The 22,178-nt window shown below is 35.5% G+C and overlaps 1 protein-coding gene across 7 annotated transcripts in view; it reads left to right on the top strand.

The window, feature by feature from the left end:
• The window catches only part of BAZ1A (bromodomain adjacent to zinc finger domain 1A), a 207,151-nt gene that overhangs the window by 75,180 nt on the left and 109,793 nt on the right, over positions 1–22,178 (top strand). For 6 of the 7 annotated variants that reach the window (XM_074290578.1, XM_074290574.1, XM_074290579.1 and 3 more), the window contains one exon: positions 10,795–10,964. In XM_074290578.1, the coding sequence (XP_074146679.1) occupies positions 10,852–10,964 (113 nt within the window). In that variant the 5' untranslated portion in view covers positions 10,795–10,851. Of the gene's footprint in view, positions 1–10,084; positions 10,257–10,794; positions 10,965–22,178 lie in introns of those variants that run through there. The other variant, XM_074290577.1, reaches the window with a different exon arrangement.

Here is a 22,178-nt window from a genome sequence, read left to right as displayed (position 1 = left end):
TTCTTTCAGTTTTGTTAGCATATAACTATGTTTAGTAGGTCCTGATAAATCACTTTATTCTAGTCTAGCCATGATTTTAATTTGTTCATTTTCTATTTTGTTGAGTTGATTTTCTGTACTTTTCTTTTTAATTAAATTGGCAAAAGGTTTATCAATTTTACCAATTTTTTTTAAAGAACCAGTTTTTAGTTTTACCATTTTTATAGGGTTTTTGATATTCTGTTTATTTTCCCCCTAAATTTTAATATTTTCTATACTGCTCATTTTAGTTTTGTCTGCTTTTATTATTTTTAAAATGAATATTTAATTAATTAATTTGCTCCTCCTCCTTTTTGTTAATATGGAGGTTCTTAACAGTTGTTTTGTATTCAGGTGACAATAAAAAAGATGCCAACAGTCTGATCTTTCAGTCCTCTGAACCAACCAAATCTCAATAATGGTCTCAATATTTTTATGGCAAGGAGCTTTATTCTGACTATTAAATATTATATGGGTAGCAAAATAGAAAGGCTAATCAATTTTATATTAAGCAATAGGCTAGTTTGGATCTGCCTTTTGCTACTGGATATTGCTAGTATTCATTTTTTTCCATCTAGGTTTCATTGCTGCTGGGCCCCATGCCTGTGCTCTCTCTGTCTCTGTGCTGAGACAGAACCTGAATTATTTCTGTCCTGGGCTAAGATAGTGTTGCAGTGATTCTGATCATTAACATACTCTACTTCTTGAGCTTAACTCCATCTACTTATTTTAGACTTGACTTCACCCACACCCAGACAGAGGACTGTAATTGGTCTATTTTATCACTGTTGTCCTGTGCTTGCTGGGAGCATATGCTGCAGGCCACTGTCGCTGGTCTACCACAGTTGATGAGGTCAGGAACTACTATAACTGCTAGTTAGGCAACTTCAAAGGATTCTGGCTAAATTTTTCAGGGTTTGGATTCCCCCTCAATAGTCAATGTATCTAAATCAGGAAATTATTCCTACTGTTTATTTGACACTCTCCCCCCACTGGGGAAACCCAAGAAACTACTGATAAGTTTAGAAAATATGTTCTAGTCTCTACTCTATTATCTGACAAGGCTTGCCACCTTGTCTACTCTTATCAGAATTTCCACCTATGCTTAGGCAGCAACACAAAGCAAAACAAAAAAATAAGGCCAGATATTTTTTGTGCTCTATTTGCAATATATGAACCCAGGGCTACCTCTAGAATACAGGGCCTCAGAAAAATTTGGGGGGTGATAACAGTTTGACTAAAATTACAAAATTCATGGGCCCTCATAGCATTGGTTTATCATTGAAGATCTAGAATAATTCTCGAGTATTTACTTTTTCGTAGCTAGGTGGTACAGTGGATAGAGCACCAGCCGTGAAGTCAGAGGTATCTGAGTTCAAATCTGGTCTGAAACATTTAACACTTCCTAGCTGTGTGACCCTGGGCAAGTCACTTAACTCCAATTGCCTCAAAAAAAAAAAAAAAAAAAAAAAAGGTAAGCATATTATGATTTAAAATAGGGAATTAAACAGAGCTAAAATGACTATCTAAATTTCAATTACTATTATCTATGGATAAGTAGGTTTTACTGTAGAATGCCAAGCCTAGAGTAAGGAAGACCTGAGTTCAAATCCAGACTTAGGTATGTATAAGCTGTGTGACCTCTGGGCAAGTGATTAAACCCAGTTTGCCTCAGTCTCCTCATCTGTAAGATGAGCTGGAGAAGGAAATGGCAAATCACTCCAATCTTTGCCCCCCCCCCCAAAAAAAATAAAAAAAATCCCATCTGGGGTCATAGCTGAAATGACAGAACAGCATTTGCAGTGCATTTAAACACCAGTTATAGTCCATGCATGGGGTATCACTGATGGATTCAATTAAATTCAATAAACATTTATTAGGTACCTACTTTATGCCAGGCATTGTGCTAAGTACTGAGAATATCTGGAAAATTTTGAACCCTCTATAAATGAAAGCTTTGGGATGCTCTACAGTTAAAGAGAAAGGGAACTGATAGAATTGAAAATGTATTAAGTATCAAAAGCTGTGTCAATATACACAGGGAGGTATGATGTTGATGTTCTGTGGAATAAAAACCAAGCAGGAAAAAAAAACAAGATGAAAAGATGACATAATTCAAAGAGGTTAAAAAATAATCTTTTCATCCATCCTCCCACAGGGACTCTGAGAATTCCAGGAAAATACATTATAACTGGTTCACTTCACTCTTATGCTGCTCACAGTTCCCCAATATACCATAAATATCTATAGCTTCATTTTCATGCAATAGAATATAGAATATACTGAATATCACCTGCTGTCATTCCACAATAAGACACATTCCAAGAAAAACTGAAAATGATTGTACTATTTGCAACAATATGTGTTTAAAAAAACACAATGCACTTTGCCAATGATTGGAACTCTGTTTTGGTATATTTTGTATCATTCTCATAAGAGAATGATTTCTATATTTTCATGAAGTATATAAAAACTGATTTTATGAATCTTAGACTAAGGTTGAAAAATTATTAATTTTTTAGTGTTACATGTATTGACTGTAAAAATAATGCATGTATTTGTAAGTTGACACTTTTTGCTAAAAGGGTTGCAGCTTTCAAAATTGGCAAAGACTCTGTTTTGACTGTTTTTGCATCCCAAGTGCTTATTAAGCACAGTGCTTGGCACATTGTAAGCTCTTGATAAATGATTGTTGCTTGAATGAATATATGTACATCTTATATCAAGGTTTAAAAATTATTTTTAGCATTGCTTGTTGTATTGACATTAAAAATAAACCAGAGAATAGAATGTTAATATTGCTTTTATATTTTGTAGTAACCTTTTTAAAAAATCTGAAATAAAATGTCCATTTTTTTATTATTAAAATAATCAGGTTGTCTTAAATGTATCAAAGATATCAAAATTTTAATTTAAGAAAATGAAATTAAGTGGAATATAACATTTCAATCGCTAATACAAATTTATAACAGTATTTTCACATTAAAAATTGCATTTTACCTTGGTTTTTTTTTTTTGCATTGTTTCCAAGAATTTAAACATATAGAAAAGGGAGCAGTACAAAACTTAAAATATTTTTGTATATTTGTATACATGCAAAATATACACAAGCTATTCAGCTTGTAGCATAGGAGACAGCCACTGTTCTATAAAATATGATTAGATAGTGTATATGTGTACTTTTAATTGTAACTGTCTGTTAGAATTCTTAGAAGGTGTTAAGTAAGTGGAATTGAGGAGACAGTGGTTAAATCTAATTTAGCATTGATTTAATCCTACAATAAATAATGCTATCCTAGTGATATAATTATTGGTGTATACTCAGTGTGGGATATATAAGGAGGAGCTGTCAAGGCCAGAAAGGACAAGCGCACTAGAAGCTTTCAGAGGCTGAGACAGAATCATTCCATCCACCTTTGTGCTGGCTGGAGGCTGAAGCTGGCAGAAACAAAGAACTAGCGGCAGGAGCTCTCGGAATCAAGGAGAGAGATAGGCCTCTAAGAAAACTAGCTGAGCCCCAGGAAAAAGAGACAAGACTTTGAAGGAGACAATAAAGGATTTGGACTTTAACTCCTGGCTGCATTTGGGGTGATTACTCTGAACTGAAATGAAGGCTGCTCTCAGAACCCCCCCCAAGAAACCTACTCCCAGAGAACATTACATTTAAGAGAAGAATATTACAATTGCCAATCTATCCCTACTTTAAATGAGAGAATTTTAAATCTTAAGTACAGTTGCAGACAAACATTAATGAATATATATTGTTTGAAAGTCAATTTGAAGAAATTTTTTTACTATTAAGAATTTATGTAAAGCATCCCAAACTTTAAAGAACCAAATCAATCCAAAACATACTAGATTCTAGATTGCATCTAGAGATGCAAATACATGGCATCAAAAACAGTTAATTGCTTAGAATATTAAGATTATATTACTGATAAAATTTTTAAAGACTTAAAATTAATATTTTAGGGAAATATGTTTTACATTATTAAAACATTCTAAAATGGCTTTTTCACCTTTATTTTCTTTTTGATGTCCATTTCTATGTTTTCCTAATGCTAGTATAATAGCACATCCATGTAATTTATAAGTTAATAACATTTTTTACTAACAGGGTCACATGTCAAAATAGCTTGGATAAATGTTCCATTAGGGCAGAGACTCAATTTTGCCTGTTCTTTGTACACCAAGGGCTTAAGCACAGTGCTTGGCACATAGTAGACACATAATAAATAATTGCTTGAATGAATATTGGCACCACCTTTATAACATATAATGCAGCATAATTAGCTGCCTTAATTTGTTTTTGATCACTTCTATTTCCCATGTAAAAAGAGTTAACAGAATTTTATTTTGCATATTTTTTATCTTAATTTTTAGAGCCTAGGGATAAGTAGGCTCCTCTATGGGGACTTGTCTAGGACTAAAGGTAGAAGGGTACAAATAGCAATCATTTCTCCTTGGGTGGGAGAATGCAACTAGGGCCGGGGATCTGAGCTCTGCACTTTACAGGGCTCCTTACTGGTGAAGAAGTGAGGAAGAGTAGATACTGATTCAGTACTTAGCCTATTTAAAGGGGGGGAGGGATATTGGCAATTTATCCATTATCCATAATTCTAGAAATGGCCATAACTCAAATTTGAACTGGAATTATTCTCCTTGTAGATTATATCTATCCACTCTTAGTCTTTCCTCTGAAGCAATAAAGAATGAGAAAATGTTTCCAAATCTAAATGTACTATTTTCAAAGTTTTAAAGATGGTGATTAAGATATCTACTCTAGGTAGTGGAGGGAGCCAGATGTTTGTTGTTGTTTGTATATTGTTCATTTTGAAAAGCTGATATAACAGTGTTGGAGTCAGGGTAGGGTGTACTTGGTTATAGAAGACATTACCACAGATTGGGCATAAATGATCTGTTTGAACATTTAGAGTGGAAGTAGTTCTGGATTTGTACAGCTATTTTCCTTTGTGCTTCTATGATTCAGCTCATAATGTAAGTTAGAATCCTGTTTTCAACTCTGACCCCAGGCAAGTCATTTAAGCTTTCATCTACCACAGAGGTTAATTGTGAGGACTGAGATAATGCAAGAAAAGTGCTTTAAATGTAACAACAGATGATGTTGCCTTTATACTTTCTAGATATATTTAGTTCCATTCCTACGCTTTTTGGGTGTGGGAGAGAAAGAAGCTTGACTGACTTTGACTACCTATTCTTGCACTTATCTGCCTTTTCCTGCTCCACCAAGCAGAGGATTTTATGAATCCAACTTCCAAAGCATCCTGGGAGAAGTAGCCACTGCAACCATGGCAGGTTTGTGGGGACAGCTGAAAAAAATCATATCAAGGCAGATGTCTGAGATCCCTGGGCTGGCCTCAGGTCCTAAGGGATACATTCCACAGGGAGCTAAGTCAGTGTGAGGATTTAAGGCAGCTCATGAATTTCCCCACTCTTCTTGAACTTCACTGATACTGTGGCAGTGACAACGGAAGTGGGAAGAATTAAACTTGATCACCCTGATGTTGCTGGTAGTGAAGCTATTTTTGTGAAGCTGGTTTTGTTGAGAGAACAGATATATGAGAACCAACTGTCTTAACTCCAAATCAGTTTTTTCCTGCCAAGTTGTATTCTACTAGGTTTTGACATAATTCTGTCGTCCACCACCTTTATACCATATAAAACAAGATAACTGATTGCCTTAAGTGTTTTCAATCATTTCCATATTCCATATAACAAACATTCCATATAAAAGGGTAAATTTTCTTTTTTTCAGGTCATTCATAATTTATTTTGCATATTTAATTTTTATCTTAATTCGTAGAGTCTATGATGAGTAAGATCTTCCACTGGGCCTCCTCAGTGTCTGAGGATAGTACAGTGCAAATAACAATGATTTCTTCTTCAATGAGGGGTCTGTACATTATAGGGTTCCTTAGTGGAAGAGGAAGAAGAAAAAAAAAAAGACACAGTCAAAGAAGTGTTGGTTTAGAGTTCTGGGATGAATAGAAATTGATGCAGGACCTCAGCTAATTTCAGTGTGTGTGTATTTGGGAGGGGGGGGTAGTGTAATTAACAATTTGTCCATTATCCATAATTTCAGAAGTGGAATTATTTTTCAAGCACTTCCTCCAGTGACTTTAAAAAAAAAAATCACAAGCATATTTGGCAAAATGTTGGTTGACATTTCAGTGTCAAATGTAAAAAAAAAAAAAAATCTCAAAAACCTTCCTTCAGTTGGGTAAGAAAATTCTACATTCCTAGGGATCTTTCTTGGTTTGCAGTCTCTTATACCACTCCTTAATGACTGGTTCTATTAATATACAATGATATGACTGCACTATCATTTTTATAAAGCTATTCTATGCTTAACAGTTTTTTCCCCATTCACACACAAACATAATTTCCTTAAAACTGAGAGGATGATTTTTTTCAGTAGGCTTTCTTCTAGGAAATTGGGTAATGATAACCATTAGAAAACCATAATCATCCAGTCCCCGGGAAAGCAAGCAAAATGAGTTCTATAATTGTGGGTTTTTTTCTAATAAGAGGAATATCTCAATTTCTCTAAATTGCATTAATCCAATGTTGCTTTAAAGGTAAACTGAATTATGAGGAAATCTAGTTGAAAGTTTAAATTATCAGGCTGAAAAGCCCAGAACAAGATAGTTTAATACAATGATGTTCTTAGAGACAGTAGAGTCTACCTACATTAATCTCTGGTTGAAAGACTGAAGGAAGTTTATTCTCTTAATTCCTATGAATGGCAGAGATGTCTCACAATAACTATTATCCAGTGCTATCACCAAAAACACAACCAGAAGCATGAACACTAATTTGGGTTTCGTTGTCTATCTTTTACTACTTTTACTATCAGTTTATGATGTTCTGGAACTGCATAAACTATACCAATTGTTCTGGGCTGGGTCTGAATCAGGTAGTTTAGGTTTGCTATTGTAACAATTTGAGACATCTAGAGATCAGTTAACAAAAACAGATTCAGTCATATTTAAAGAAGACCATATCCAACAAAGAAAGAAATGAAATTGATTTAGCTGAAGCTCCTTTGCTTGAATGACCTAATTGTTTTACACCAATCATAAATATCATAGAAAGATAATATATGTTGGCATCAAGGGAGAAATGTCAACTGTCTGAATGTTTAGTTGTTCCCCACCCCTAAAACCTCTATATCTGTTAAGAAAAAACTAACCTAACTTGAATAGGGGTAGGAGTTAGGATCCTAGGGCTTGAGATGGCTGAAGTAGGAGCTGCTCTGAACCTGAAGGTCTTTACTTTTCATACTTGCACTACTTGCTTCTCAGACTTTTAGTGAAGGAAGCATTTTGTAAACTGTCAAGATTTTATGTAAATATAAGCTATTTTAATAATTATTATAAAGATGTAATTATTATTATAATGTCTACAGTTTTGGGGCAGGAGAAGAGAGGAAAAAAACATTCTTAGAAATAGGAGAATTAGAATAGTGCAGTGGTGTGAGAGGATTCAAGCAATATATTTCTATTTTTACCAGCCTTCAGTTTCTAGCCAAAATGGAATAACTAACCATGGTGCTTTATTTCATCATGGCAGATAGGGATACTTATAGTCAAATGATCTTGAGCCAGAGGGCCCATTTATTGTAGTGTATTTAAAATTAAAACTTGGAGGTAACAAGTCTTTAATTGCTCCCCTTCTCTTCCTAATCCTTTCATGCTTTTTTTTTAAACTTAATGTTAAAGATACTTTAAAAAATAAAACAGAATTTTGTTTTTCCTCTTTATTGCTATCAATTTTCTCCTGTCTCTTCACTTTTACTTTCATGGTTTCTTTTATATTACCATTTTTTGACAAAAAATGCTTCTTTCATGCTAATGGCTTATCTTTAACTGTTGTAGTTTAATAGAATGATGCCTTTTCGTTATCAAAAAAAAATCTAATCATTCAAATATACAAAAAAGACTAACTTTTGAAAAATACCTAACATAATTATGATAAAATAGAAGAATCAAATATATATACATATACTTATATACATAACACACACACACATTATATATATACTTATTTGTGTATGTTTTTGTAAAATGACTCTAAATGGCAACCTGAGCAATGTAAGGGTGTTGTCCACATAAATCAGTTTTGTTTGGTTTCATTACCATCATCATTTTCTAAACTTAGATTCACTACAGATAACTAAATATTTTCAGTTAACAAATATTTATTTAAATAGCATATATAACACAAGGAAATATTATATTAGCTGAAGTACTATGAAAGTTTGTGTAAGAGAAAATTCATCTTTTTGAAAATATTAAGGTACAAAGTTATAGTTCTGCTTCTGCTAACAAAATTATTGGAATTATTGACAATGAGACCAATAATCCTATTATACAAATGAAATTTTGTGGCTTAGGATCTCCTATGATTTGGGGCTTTTAGATTGGTTCAATCCTGAGTACCTGTTCCAATTAGTTTTTCTCTGGAAAATTTCCAAATATACTCATTATAAAGCTCAAATTATTTTTTCCCCCAAATATGGGCAACAAGAGCCCTCTCGCTCTTCCCCCCCAACCAATCTTTCCCATTAGACTTTCATTGCTTAAGCAACTCAGCAATATGTGGGAAGGGTAACAAGATCTAGATCTATTTGGCTCCTCAGGATGATACCTAGTAATTAGGTACCCCCATTAGAAGCCAGATATATCATTATCCTTCTCTGAAGCATTCTGTTGATGAAATCTTTTAGGAGGTTAGTGGGCCAGAGTACTACTTTTGGAGAACGTTTGAATTTGGTGTTTGAATTTGGCAAACCCCAAGACTGGGAAAATTGATTTTAAGTTTTGTCTCCTCTTGGGCCTCAGGCAAGTTCTTGTTTATTGCTAATTCAATGTTGACATTCTTTGGGCAAGTAAAGTCTTTGTTTTGGAACACTAATGCCGGACCTGTGCTCAGAAAACAGGTGGAAAGCTATAATTTGAAGTCTCCTATCAGCTGCCTGGGCAAGCTATTTAAGCCATGTGCTGCTTTTTCTGATAGTCACCATTAAATTAACTGTTGGGAAATGGGGTTGGTGGAGAGAAATCCTAAAAGATACAAGGAAAACTGAAGAGGGAGTACTAACAATAGAGAATGCCTACTTTATGAGGCTATGAAAGGAGTGATGTCTTCTTAACAAGAATCCTTCCACCTGATACTTGGTTGTCAATCTCCGTGGAGTCAGTTTCCTTACTTGGAACTTGAGTGCTTTGTTCTTTAGAAAGGTAGCAATGCAACACATGCCTTCCGTGCACGGGGAGTGGTTCAAACTTAACTCTGTAATCATTATTTCAATTTCACTTTTTTTCATATGTGTGAACTAAAAGCAAACAGATCAGATCTGAAGATTAGAATAATCAGAAAATGTGAAAAAACAAGTGCTAATATATTTAAGGAAACCTTTTGGTGTAGCAATTTTGTCTCCTGGTAAAATATTTTACTTAAGCTCATTTGGCTCTGTCATTAATTACTCTATGATCTAGAACAAGTCACTTCTTTAGGATGTGGAGGTTTGAACTAAATGACGATCTTCATGCAATTTCTTCTTGTGGCTAAATTATTGAGTGAAATTATTCTCCAGCTACATTTTCTCCCAAAGGAGCAAGTTGCCACAATTTTTTTTTAGATAGGAATTCTAATTTTTAAAGTTTCAAATAATTTCCTTTTTATTAATTTCTATCTTTTACACTCAAAAGTATGTTGAATCCCTTTTCTCCAATGTATTGCTAATACTTCGGTCGCAACTTTTGAGTTTGAATACTTGTTAGCCATATACTTGTGAAAACAAGATCTTTCCCGGATCTTTAGACTCATCTCAAACATGGAGGATGCTTCTGATACATTACAAAGAATTGCTTCATTCATTAATAATGTAACTCTCCCAAGCTTCTCTTTGGCTTTCTAACTCTTCCTGAAGCAGTAACAAACTATGAAAGTCATTGAGCAGCCAATAAAAAGGTAGAAGAGGGACGTGCAAAGCTCCTCCCCAGAGTTCTTCCTCCTTTAGAGCCGAAAGTAGATAAACACAGAAACTTCCTGGGAGCTAAGAGTAGGGCAAGTGGCAGTGAAACCTATCATACTATAATCAAGTGGGAGGGAAAAAAGAACGAGGAAGAATATAAGCGATCTCCAGAGGAACCTCGCTTTTTTCCTTATTGGTAGTTAGGAAGGCAGAGAAGTGGCATTTTTTGTGACTACAGGTAAGAAAGAGGAGACGTGTACCTGGGAATTGGGCTAGTGTCAGTTGGGTGGCAAAATGGGCAGAAGAAACAAAACCTGAGAGGAATTGGATCCCTAGGTTTCCTTCAAACCATCCTGCCTCTCTCTAGCACAGTGTGTGCCTGGCTGGGTTGGGGGTGGGGAAGCTGTCCATACCGCCGGCTGCGGTTAAGCGTCAGAGCCCCATTGTGAGCGAGGAGGGGAGGAGGGGAAGAAGAGAAGAGGGAGAGGAAAAGGAGGAGGAGGAGGGGGAGAGGAGGAGGTGGAGGAAGAGAGCGGAGAAAGAGGAGGAGACTTAGGAGGTGGATACGCGGGGTGGGGGATCCGCGGCAAGGATAGCTCACTCATTCACTCAGTGGGGCCACCGCCGCGGCGGCAAGCAGCAGCTGTGCGAAGGAGCTGGTCAGTCACACAAAAGAAGCGCACGATTTTGACTACGCCCTCTGCTGCCCTCGGTCCGGGAGAGCCGGACGTCCCCGACCTGACCGGCTTCCCCCTCACCCCCTCTAATTTTGTTAGGGAAGTAGGACGAGCGTGGGCGGCCGAAGGTCCGGGCCAACACGCGGGCGAGAAGAGATGCCGCTGCTGCATCGAAAGCCGTTTGTGAGGCAGAAGCCACCGGGGGATCTACGGCCCGACGAGGAAGTTTTCTACTGTAAAGTTACCAACGAGATCTTCCGCCACTATGAGTAAGAGCCGGGACTGGGTGTCGGGTGGGGGAGGGCAGTGTGGGGACACTTCTGGCGCGGTTCTCTGGTATTTTTTCAACCCTCCTTATAGCTCCTTTTGTCTCGGCTCACCCCTTCGAGACTCTGGGCGTCTGGCGGGTGATGGAAAGGGGATTGGCTCCTGTGGAGCTCACGCTGTTGTCCTCAGAGATTCTGCCCGAGCCGGCTGGGGGCAATCCTGGCCCTGATTCGAGAATTGGGGAAGAGAGACGGTAATGAAAGGAGTAGAGGTGGGGGAATCCCACGCCCAGCAGTCTGCAAGGCGCGGGGGGGGAGGGGAGAGGGCGGAGGGGAGCTTGGGGGCCGGCTCCCCGCAATTCTGCCCTGGGGACCTACCCCCACCCTCTGTTGCGAACTGTGCTGTCCTGACGCCGGTAGTTCCAGATCCCGGACGCTGCGGCCGGCGCTGCCCGGCTCCTGGTAGCAGTTTTAGGATGACGGTGTCCCGGCCCAGGCGAAGGAATCCCGCCCCCTGAGGTTGGAAGCGGCGGGTGGAGCTCGCTTACTTTCAATGTTTTAGTCGAGGATTTGACGTTGGTGCTGTCGGTTGGCGGCTCCGCGCAGTGGGTGCGGGGACGGAACCATAAAGAGAAGTGAAAATTGTAGGTTCTTAAGAGGCCAGTTGGTGTGTGAGGTTTGGATTTCTTGTTCTGCCGGCCTCTAGGGAGGTACCTACATTGAAGGTGGTTCTGAAGCCTGGGGAGACTTCCGAAACTAGGAAGGTAGTAAGTTTCCCGCCCCTCACCCTTCCGCAAATTTACGTTTCCGGCCTTCCCCCTCCCCTCCCGGGGGCGGGGGGGGGGAACTGAGGCCAGGAAAGAAATCTGGGTAGGCAAGAATGAGGATAAAAAAGAGCCATACCCCTCCTTCCACACTCTGTAGGGCAGATACATATTTGACTCTAATTGACACCTTTTGGTGTAGAGATTATTGTTTGTCACTAAGGCTTGTGTCTTTTCTACCCCCAAGTTTATAGGACCCAAATTCAAATTACCAGTCTTTAAGCTGAATTCCCTTGAATTCCTATTGATAAGAATCTAGCCACTTTTCTCCTTATCCGCTTATCCAAAAGGGTGTGTATATGTGTGTATGTGTGTGTGTGTGCAATGTGTATGTGTATGTGTGTGTGTGTGATGTGTGTTGTGCGTGCTCGCTGAGACACACCACGTTGTAGACTTCCCGGTTTAGTAGGGGCTGTGAAAGTTGGAGTGGTTTATTCTTCCTCTTGAGGATATTATAATATGTTGGGATTAGATTATTCCAAGATTACTTTAGGCATTTATAAGAAAGTTTTTTTTGTTTTTCACCCTCACAAAAAAAGTGAAAATTAAAGATTTATGACTTAAATAAATGTGTAAAATAATAATCATTGACTCTAAAATTTATTGTTAATCAAATAAATTTTCGCTTGGTAACTGCTAAAAGAAATTCAATTAAGTAATTTGGCTGTCATCGAATGGTAGTTGTCTTTAGTTGAATGGATCTTTTAAGAGAAAATGCACTTTCTGTTTTTCTTTTTAATTGTTTCAAAGGATATTGCAAAATTATTGTCAAGGCACTTAAATGGAATGGAATTATAAATTGTGCACTTAAAATCTTGATTAAAGTTAACCTTTTAAAGAACATGTGCCCAGTATTTGGGGGAAGGTGAAAATAATTTGCTGTTCTTAAAAGATTATATACCACTTTTTCTTGCAAGATGAAAATTAATATTTTTCGTTTTAGAATAATATATTTTGAACTAAATATGGGAAGCATTCGGGATACTGATTTTACTGATTTCTAAAAACTTTCTTAAACATTTAAACACTCCATTAAGGCCATTTTCCTTTGAACAAGTATTTACTGGTTCTTCCCATCCTCTTCTCTTTTTTGAACAGTTAAGAGAAATACTGGATTTTAGAGAGATTAATTCAGGCAGATATAATCAGTTAAATATGTTGTGTATAGAAAAATGTCAGTTGACAATTCTGTCCGATGTTAATGTAAAGTCTTGTATGTGAGATTGAAATGGGAAACAATTTTTAATACTATTAAGAGTTTTCTGACTAGAGATAAGGGTAGGACTAGTGATACTGATGAGCAAATTCCCTCTTTATTTTAGGTGGGCATGCTCTTTGCAATTTTTATACTTTTTGGGGTTGCCTAGAGTACTGACAGGTTAAGATGATAAGATGATTTTCTCAGTCATTTGCAAAGAACCATTCTGTGTCAGATGTAAATCAGATGTAAGCTCTTCCTGGCACCCACCAACTTTCCAGCATCTCAGCTTTGAAATATAGATATAACTTGTCCTCATTCACCCTCACCCACTAAAACTCATCATTTGCCAAATATTGCAACATTTCTACCTTTACAAGTCATTTCTCTGATCCCATTTTTTCCTATACATTCACAAAGCTTACAGTTCGAGCCTTTATTACCTCTCACCTAGATTACTGATGCAATCTCCTATTAGTAAATGGGTAATTACTTGTTATATGTCCTTCCAAATGCCAGGCATTATGCTGGAAAAAGAGATACAAAAAAGGAAACAATCTCACCTTGTAATTTATGTTCTAATGGGCAATATGTACTTATAAAATATATCAAGCATTAAAATAAACTGAATAAGTGCAAAGTATAGTTTGGATGTTAGAGGAAAATAGGAAAAGGTTTCTGACAGGATAGTTTTAGATTTTTCTCCTCTCCACCCTAATACTAATATATTTATTAAATGTTACTGCTAAAGTCATTTTCTTAATCAGAGATCTGATTGTTTTAACTTTGCTCTGTCAACTGGGTTCCTATTATCTCTAAATTCAAATGTAAATTACAATGTTTAAAGTTTTAAAAGTTCTCCATAAGGCGAGTGATCTCAACTTAATATTTTCTTGTCTTCTTGGACAAGAAAATAATTGGACTCTCTTGGATTTTACAGGCTAGCCAAACTGGCCTGCTTCTTCACATTATAGTCCATCTCTTGTTTCTATTCTAAATGCCTATAATGTACCTTATCAGCTCTGCCTCATAAAACTTGCCTTTCTTCCTTTACATGTAGCTCAGGTACCATCTTCTGCTTGAACTTGCTTCAGCTTGCCTTCTCTCCCAAACCTAAGTTGTGTTTACTTAATATATACTTGTATTTAATTTATATTTCATTTTATATATGCATATATGTATAATATATGTATAGAATTAATTTCTATTCACAAGGCATTTATGTCCCAATGGAGGAGATAATAAATATTTGTATACACACACATATATGTGTGTGAACGTGTGCTTATAATTTTTACTGAGACCTAATCTCCTTAGAGTAGAAATGGTTAAATTATTTTGGCTTTTGGCTCATCTAGCACAATCACCAAGTAGTTGTTTAATAAGTATTCTTTATTTTTTTGATTGGACCCAGTTCTAAGTACTAGTAGTGGTCTACCCTAGATATTTGAATACTTTTTCATACCAGTAGGCTTTATATAATCTGATTTGTCTAGGGTTTTTTACTGAAACATCAACATCCTTCTCATTTTGCAGATGTCAGGAAACAAAATCCTGTGATGCTCATGGTCACACATCTTTGGAAGTACCAGAGTCAGAGATCTGAACTCCAAATTCATTAGGCTTCAAATTCAGCACTCTTTTCCATGTCTTCTACCTGTTTTTTTTCTTTTCTTAAAAAAAGTTTTTACAAATGCAGAGTGTTTAGAAAAAAAAAAAGTTCCACATAACCTTAGCTTTTGCACAGATTTAGAGAAACTATCAAATGGAAACTTACTAAATTTTCATTCGTTAGATTTGTTGGTTTGTTTATTTTTAAATGAGGTTTGCTAACTTTGTAAGATAAAAATTTTTAGAAATTATTGAAAGTTGATCTAAGATTTTTGTTTTTGAAAGGGAGGGGTAGCTGTGGCAGAGTGGAGAGAGACATGGTAGAGATCAAGATGATGTCATAGGTTTAGTTTCTGACATACTAAGGCTGTGTGACCGTGGACATATCACTTAACTTTTTTCTGTCAGGCAACTCTCCAAGACTGTTGAGTTACAGAGAAGGTACAGCTCTGGATTGGTAGAGGGATTTCTTCCTAATGAAATCTGAGGTCCATTTCCTATCTCTTAGGAAATTATTAAGCAGCTAAAATTGTATACAAGGGTATTTTTAATATCTGCTTCACCACATATTAATATGCTCTTATGACCTGGCATTTACTTTATTTCACTGTAGGAGGATGTCAAATAGCTGAATCCCTGGATATCATGCTAGGCAGTTCTCTAAGCTACAGAGAAATTGCAGCTGTATATGTAAAAGAGATGAAATCGGGGTTCATGTAAAAAAAAAGTGTTGTCAAAAATTGGGAGATGCTTTTTTAGATCATCTGGTTCAACCCTCTAATTTCTTTGAAGTGTATGCTACCAAACTAATTGCTAACTCCTGTTAGACTTGCTTTAATAAATGTGGGATACTTCTCTCTTGAACAAGTTGAATATTAATTGCATGCAGATAGAAGCTTTTAAATACTTGATTCTCTTAAATGGGTTAATTGTAATGTTCACAGTAACAAGTTTAGCAACTCTAATATCCTTTTTTTTTTTTTTTTTGAGAGGTGTTAAAAAGTTTAGATGAAATGATTGATTTAGATGAACTAAATGATTGAAAAGGCAATATTCGGTGTAATGTGAATGAATTATTATTGTACAAGAGAAGAAGGTACATCCTTTTATCTTTTTAATAACTATTTAGTTCAACCTTCCTGCCTTATGTAGGAAACTTATATATTAGATATTTTCAAGGGAAGGTAGGATGACCACTTATTGGGGAATGTTGTGTAGAGAGGGAATTTTTACAACTTCAATATGTGTTATTTATATGGATAATTAAAACACTTCTTGTCCTTAAGGTTCTTCTCTTCTGGTGGTAGGGTACAAATTAAATACAGAGTGTATTTGTTGTTGATTTTTTTTTTTTTTTGGTGGTGTTAGGGGAGAAACACATTATATAAGGCTACATTGAGACTGAACTTTGAATAATAGGATTAATATGGCTAAGGTTTTCAAATCATTTCATGTTATCTTTGTCCTGTGAGAGTAGATGCCATTATCATTCTCCTTTTGCAAATAGGGAGGTTGAGAGTTTTTAGTGCTTGGCCTCAATAAATCTAGAGGTTGAGGAAGAATTTGAACTGATATCTTTTAGATTTCCAAAGTCCAACTTTCAACCATTGAGCCTATTCAGTTGCCTCTGAGAGTGTTCAAGATTTTTAAGAAGCAGAGGTTAGGAGGAAAGAGTCTTTTAGGCATGAGGAACAGACATTCTGTTATAAGTACTTAATAAATGCTTATTGACTGAATTGCTTCTCCTTCCAAACATGGAGGTGGTCGATAGACAATTGGATAAGAAGAAATGGACAATTTGACTGGGATGTAAAGTAAGTGAGGATAAAGAATGTGTCTGAAAAATAGGTTTAAATTATATTGGGAAGGGTCTTAAATTAGAAAAAGAGAACTTAATTTTTTATTTTTTTTTTATAGATGCAAATATAGAACCAAAGTTTCTTGAACAAATAACATGATGAGGCCTATGATTTAACCTCTTTGCATATAGAGAGGGTTAATTTGAGAGAGGAGAAAATTTCATAGGAGCCTCGGATTAGGAGGTTGTTGCAGTAATCTAGAAGAGGACAGGTTTGATTGTAAGAGCTATTGTGGGAAAAAAATTGTCAAAACTGAGATGGAAAGTAAAAAGTTGTTGAGACTTTTGGGTGTAATGATAGGGAAGTGCCTTTGATAGAGAAAGAGAATGTTTGGAAGAGGTTGACTGGATTTGGAAGAAATAATTTATTGAATTTAGAATGTAGAGTTTTAAATTTCTATATGCAATTTAAGATGTAGTTCTGTAGGTTAGAAGAGAAATGTATATTAGATATGAAGATCATTTGCATTGAAATAAAAGTTGAATCCAAAAGACCTGATGAAGTGATGAAACTAGAATAAAGAGAGGAGATATAATTTTGGAGAATTATAAACCCCACACAAGGGTTTGTACATGAATCCTCTCCTTTCATGGGAAATTGAGAAGGATCTGTCTTGACTGAAACAGAACCATAATTGATTAGCATCAAAATTAAGTAGGGATTAAAAAGGAAAGGGTGGTCATCTGTATCAGAATTTGTAGCAGTTCTGGTCAGTTAAGGAAAAGGTATTGGTATTCCATTTTAAGTAATCTTGGTGACTAGATAGATTGCTGTTCCTGGAAACTCTGAAATTAATTTTTCTTTTTCTTTCTTTCTTTCTTTCTTTCTTTCTTTCTTTCTTTCTTTCTTTCTTTCTTTCTTTCTTTCTTTCTTTCTTTCTTTCTTTCTTTCTTTCTTTCTTTTTTTCTTTCTTCTTTCTTTCTTTCTTTCTTTCTTTCTTTCTTTCTTTCTTTCTTTCTTTCTTTCTTTCTTTCTTTCTTTCTTTCTTTCTTTCTTTCTTTCTTTCTTTCTTTCTTTCTTTCTTTCTTTCTTTCTTTCTTTCTTTCTTTCTTTCTTTCTTTCTTTCTTTCTTTCTTTCTTTCTTTCTTTCTTTCTTTCTTTCTCTTTCTTTCTTTCTTTCTTTTTTACAAACTACATTTACCTCCAGTGACAGTTTCATTAGCCCCTGCTTTTTAACAGTCTTAGGGATAGTGAATAGAATTATGATTTCATGATACAGAGAGCTCTAGGTGAGGCCCTTGATGTGCAGCTTAAGCTGGTTCTGGCACTTTGACTGTGATTCATACTTTCTATCTGATTTATGTCTTGGATAATTAAATTAAGAAAAAAAATTGAGAACTATCTTGTGTACTGACTAAGAACCTATTCCACTGATCTATGACTATGTGCACAAGACACAATAGTAAATAACTACAGTAGTCTGACCAACACAAAGTTTCCAGATTCTGGGACAAAAATTGCTGGAAAACTGGAAAATAGTATGGTGGAACCTAAGCATTGAGCAACAACTTCACTGTATACCAAGATAAAATCAAAATGGGTACATGATGTAGATATAAAGAGTAATACCATAAGGAAATTAGGAAAACAAGGAATAGTTTACCTATTAGATCTATGGAAAAGGGAAGAATTTATGAACAAACGGAAAGTAGAGAACATTATGAAATGCAAAATGGATAATTTTTATTAAATTTAAAGTTTTTTGCATAAACAAAACCAATTAGAAGGGAAACAAAGCTGGGAAACAATTTTTACAACCAATTAGATCTCATTTCTAAACTAGAGAACCAAATCAAATTTGTAAGAAAACATGTCATTCCTCAACTGGTAGTCAAAGGATATGAACAGTCATTTTTCAGATGAAGTTATAGTAACCTGTAGTCATATTAAAAATACTCTTAAATGACTATTGATTAGATAAATGTAAATTAAAACAATTCTGTTGTAAAACCCATCTTACACCTATTGGAGTAGCTAATAAAACAAACCATAAATGAGGATGTGGGAAAATTGGGACACATATGGTGGTGTTAGAGTTGTGAACCAACTGTTCTGGATAGCAGTTTGGAACTTTGCCCAAAGGGCTTATAAAATATAACCTTTTATCTAGCAGTATCACTACCAGGTGTTTGTTCCCAAAGAAATCATGAAAAAGGGAAAAGTATCCACCTGTACACAAAAGTTGATTGAAATTTTCTTTGTGGTTTGTCCCAACTCTCAATTGGAGAATGATTGAATCAATTGTGGTATATGAATATAATGGAATACTATTATTATATAAGAAATGAGCAGGCTAATTTTAGAAAAACCTGGAAAGACTTAACTGTTGAGTGAAATGAACAAAAATAGAATATTGTACACAATAACTAACATTATTTTATGATTAACTTTGATAGACTTTGTTCTTCTCAGCAGTATAATGATATAAGACTTCAGCTATCTCTGCAGTAGTTGACACACATGAATAACAGGCAAGATGATCTTTAGATGTAAAGTAAAATGGCAAACTTGACCTTAACTTAATAGAGAATTGTTAGAATCAAACACATGACCATAATATGGCTCTGGATAAATTTTAAAAGAAAATGGGAGAGGGGGAAGACAGGTAGATAAAAGAGTAGCAAACACATTGTTTATTAATGTTATAAACTCTTGAGGAAATTCAAAAACTGGGAGAGGTTCAGGGAGGCATGATAGAGAGAATTTGGGTAAAGATGAATGGAAACAGAAACTGAAGTAATTTTATAATTGAAATAAACTTTTTTTTAGATTATCTAGACAAAAATAAAAACAGTTTAGGAAACAGATCACAAGTTTGGTACATAGTAATGAACCATAGTGGTGGGAGCCTTATGATCTGCTGGATCTCTTCGCATCTCACATCCTCTCCCCTCCCCCCCCATACCTAACAATTTTCTCTTTCAAAAGGTAGGGAGATTTATTCTGTATTTGATAGGAACAAATCTTAGTTGCTAGGATGGAATGGTGTGAACATTTTTTGAGAAATGACCACTTATTTCACTGTGGAATTTGTGGTAGTCTGGCAGTGGTTCTCTAAAATAACAGTCCAAGTCCTCTTAGAGAAAGGGGATTTTCTCATAGTAATACTTAAATGTTTTCATTTCTAATATGCTAAACATGAACAGGTAGAATACACATTAAAACAAAGCTCTTTGAAGGGGGGGAGTCCACAATAATTTTAAAATTTTTTATAAAGGAATTCTGGGACCTAGAAGTTTGAGAATCACTAAAATAGAGAAAAGCTGCACATTGTCTTAACATGTGGTGGAGCTCATGGATTAAAGAATTGTCTGAGGATGGGAAGCTCCCCCGAATTAATCAAAGGGCATTGACTAGGTCCCTATTATTATGTGCCAAATGCTGTTCTAAGCATTTGGGATCAAATGAAAAAGCAAAGTTGGATATACTTCCTATCCTGGGGGCCTACTCTAAAGTTGGAAAAGTTAACAAATAACAGGGAAATGGTGTCCTGAGAGGGGCAGATTGGTTTAGAAAGTTACAGAGGTGATGACTGGGATTATGTAATCAGTAACATCATAACCACCTACAAAGTGCTCCAGGTACTGTGTAAAGCTGAGATTACAAAGAAAAGCAGTAATAGCCACTATTTTCAAGAAATTCATAGTTTAATGATGGATGATTTGAGGGGAAGGAAGAACACATGAAGGAACGGTGGCAGTTGATTTGACCACAGTTTTTGGCTTGGATTGCAAGATATATTTCCAGGCAGGATAAGTCAGAAGCTTATTTATTTGGAACAATTGAACTTTGGGCCTTTAGAAAGTGTAAGTTTTGAAGATACGAAGAAAGGGAATCTAAGGCCTAATAATATATTATTATGTGGAAAAATTAATATAGTGGTAGAATTACTCATTCATGCCATTTAAAGGAAAATTTTAATGTTGTAGGGGGAGAAAATCCCAGCCATTTTTTGGTGCCCTAAACACACATTGTTTTCAAGTTAACACCTGTAAAGACAGGTATAACTCAAATGCAATACAGCCAATTCAAATGTAATATTTACTGTATAGCCACTATAAAAATTCTGTTGCATGACCATTTAATTCTATGCCTTTTATATTTATGGTTTTTCCTCTATCTTCACTAGTTGTGACTGCACAAATATAGCTGACAGTATCATGGAGTATCAAAATAAATGGTAATTTTGGGTATTTGGAGACTTTGATTCAAAGTATTGTCTCTGATGTATTCTGAGGATATGAACCTGGGCAGGACAATATATTATTGTTAGAAGGACTTTCCTGACAATTATTAATCTTATCCATGGTCTGCAAGCTTTTTAAAATAAGTTCTTCCTTTCAGTAAAAAAAATTATAGCACTAGTATGTGTATTTATTTATTTTTTTAAATAAACTGGGTATATCTTCCATTAAAGAAATTAAATTTTAAAACTTATGGTAAACTATAAACAGGGATAAGATAAAGATGAAATGATCCTACTATAAACAGAGCCACTGGAGTTTGAATAGGGTAGTGGTGATAGGATGATTGATTTGGCAGCTGCATGTGGGATGGATTGGAGAAGAGAAACCTTAGTGAGACCTATTTTAATGTTAAGAGTAGTCCAAGAAAAACATAATGAGGATCTGAACTATAGGGGTGGCTATATGAGTATAGAATACCAGGAAGGAAAGAAGGAAATAAGTATTTATTAAATAGTACTTGCTATGTATCATGTACTATGTTGAGTGTTTTACAAATATTTCATTTGATTTTCACAGTAACCTTGGGAGGTAGGGGCTATTATTATTCCCATTTTACACTTGAGGAAACTGAGGCAAACAGGTTAAAGTGATTTGCCTAGGATCACACAACTTTTAAGTGTCTGAGGCCAGATTTGAACTTGGGTCTTCCTGACTTCAGGCCCAGCAACTTTATCATCCACTGCACCATCTAGCAAGAAATGTGGAGGAAGAAACAACAATATTTGGCAACTGATTGGATATTTGGGTAAAGGAGAGTGAGGAGTCAAATGTGAAACTGAATGACTGGAAGGATGGCAATGTTTTCAGAAGAAATAAGGAAGTTCAGAATAAGGGTAAGTTTTTGGGGAAAGATATAATAAGAGCAACAATATATCTATTTAAACAATTTATTTGTAATCTTTACTTCTCACGGTACTTTTCCCATTGAACAAAAAATAAAAATTAAAAAACCCCAGCAAAAACATTTCCACATTGCCCAGGTTTGAAAATGTGTGCTGCTTGCATTTTAATTTTTATGACTTCACTTTGAATAGAAAGTATTGTTTTTCATCTTCAGATTTTTGAATTCATTTTATAGGTCATTGCATTGATCAGAGTTCTAAACTCTTGAAGTTGCTTTGTTCTGTAAATGTAATTTGTTACCACATAAATTGTTGTTCTAATTCTCACTTCTGCTCTTAGTTCATAAAGATCTTTCTAGGTTCCTCTAAAATCATACATTTTGTCATTTCTTATGGTATAGTATTATTAAAATATTCTAATTAGAACATTCACATAATCAATTCAGGCATTTCCCAATGGGAGGACGCATCCTTAGTTTCTGATATTTGACTACTAGTGTGTGGTACGGAAATGGTGAGGGAACACCATTTAATAAAAAAAGCTGGAGAGAGCTCTAGAGAAAAGCAAAGTTTATTGTACATTCTCGCGAGAAGGGCGTTCCACTCTTCGAGTAGACTATCGAAGAGAGGAAGCGC

The sequence above is a fragment of the Sminthopsis crassicaudata genome, chromosome 2 (genome assembly GCF_048593235.1).
Source record: "Sminthopsis crassicaudata isolate SCR6 chromosome 2, ASM4859323v1, whole genome shotgun sequence".
NCBI lineage: Eukaryota > Metazoa > Chordata > Mammalia > Dasyuromorphia > Dasyuridae > Sminthopsis > Sminthopsis crassicaudata.
The sequence above is the reverse complement of the archived record's forward strand: the minus strand, read 5'-3'. Positions and strand labels throughout refer to the sequence as shown.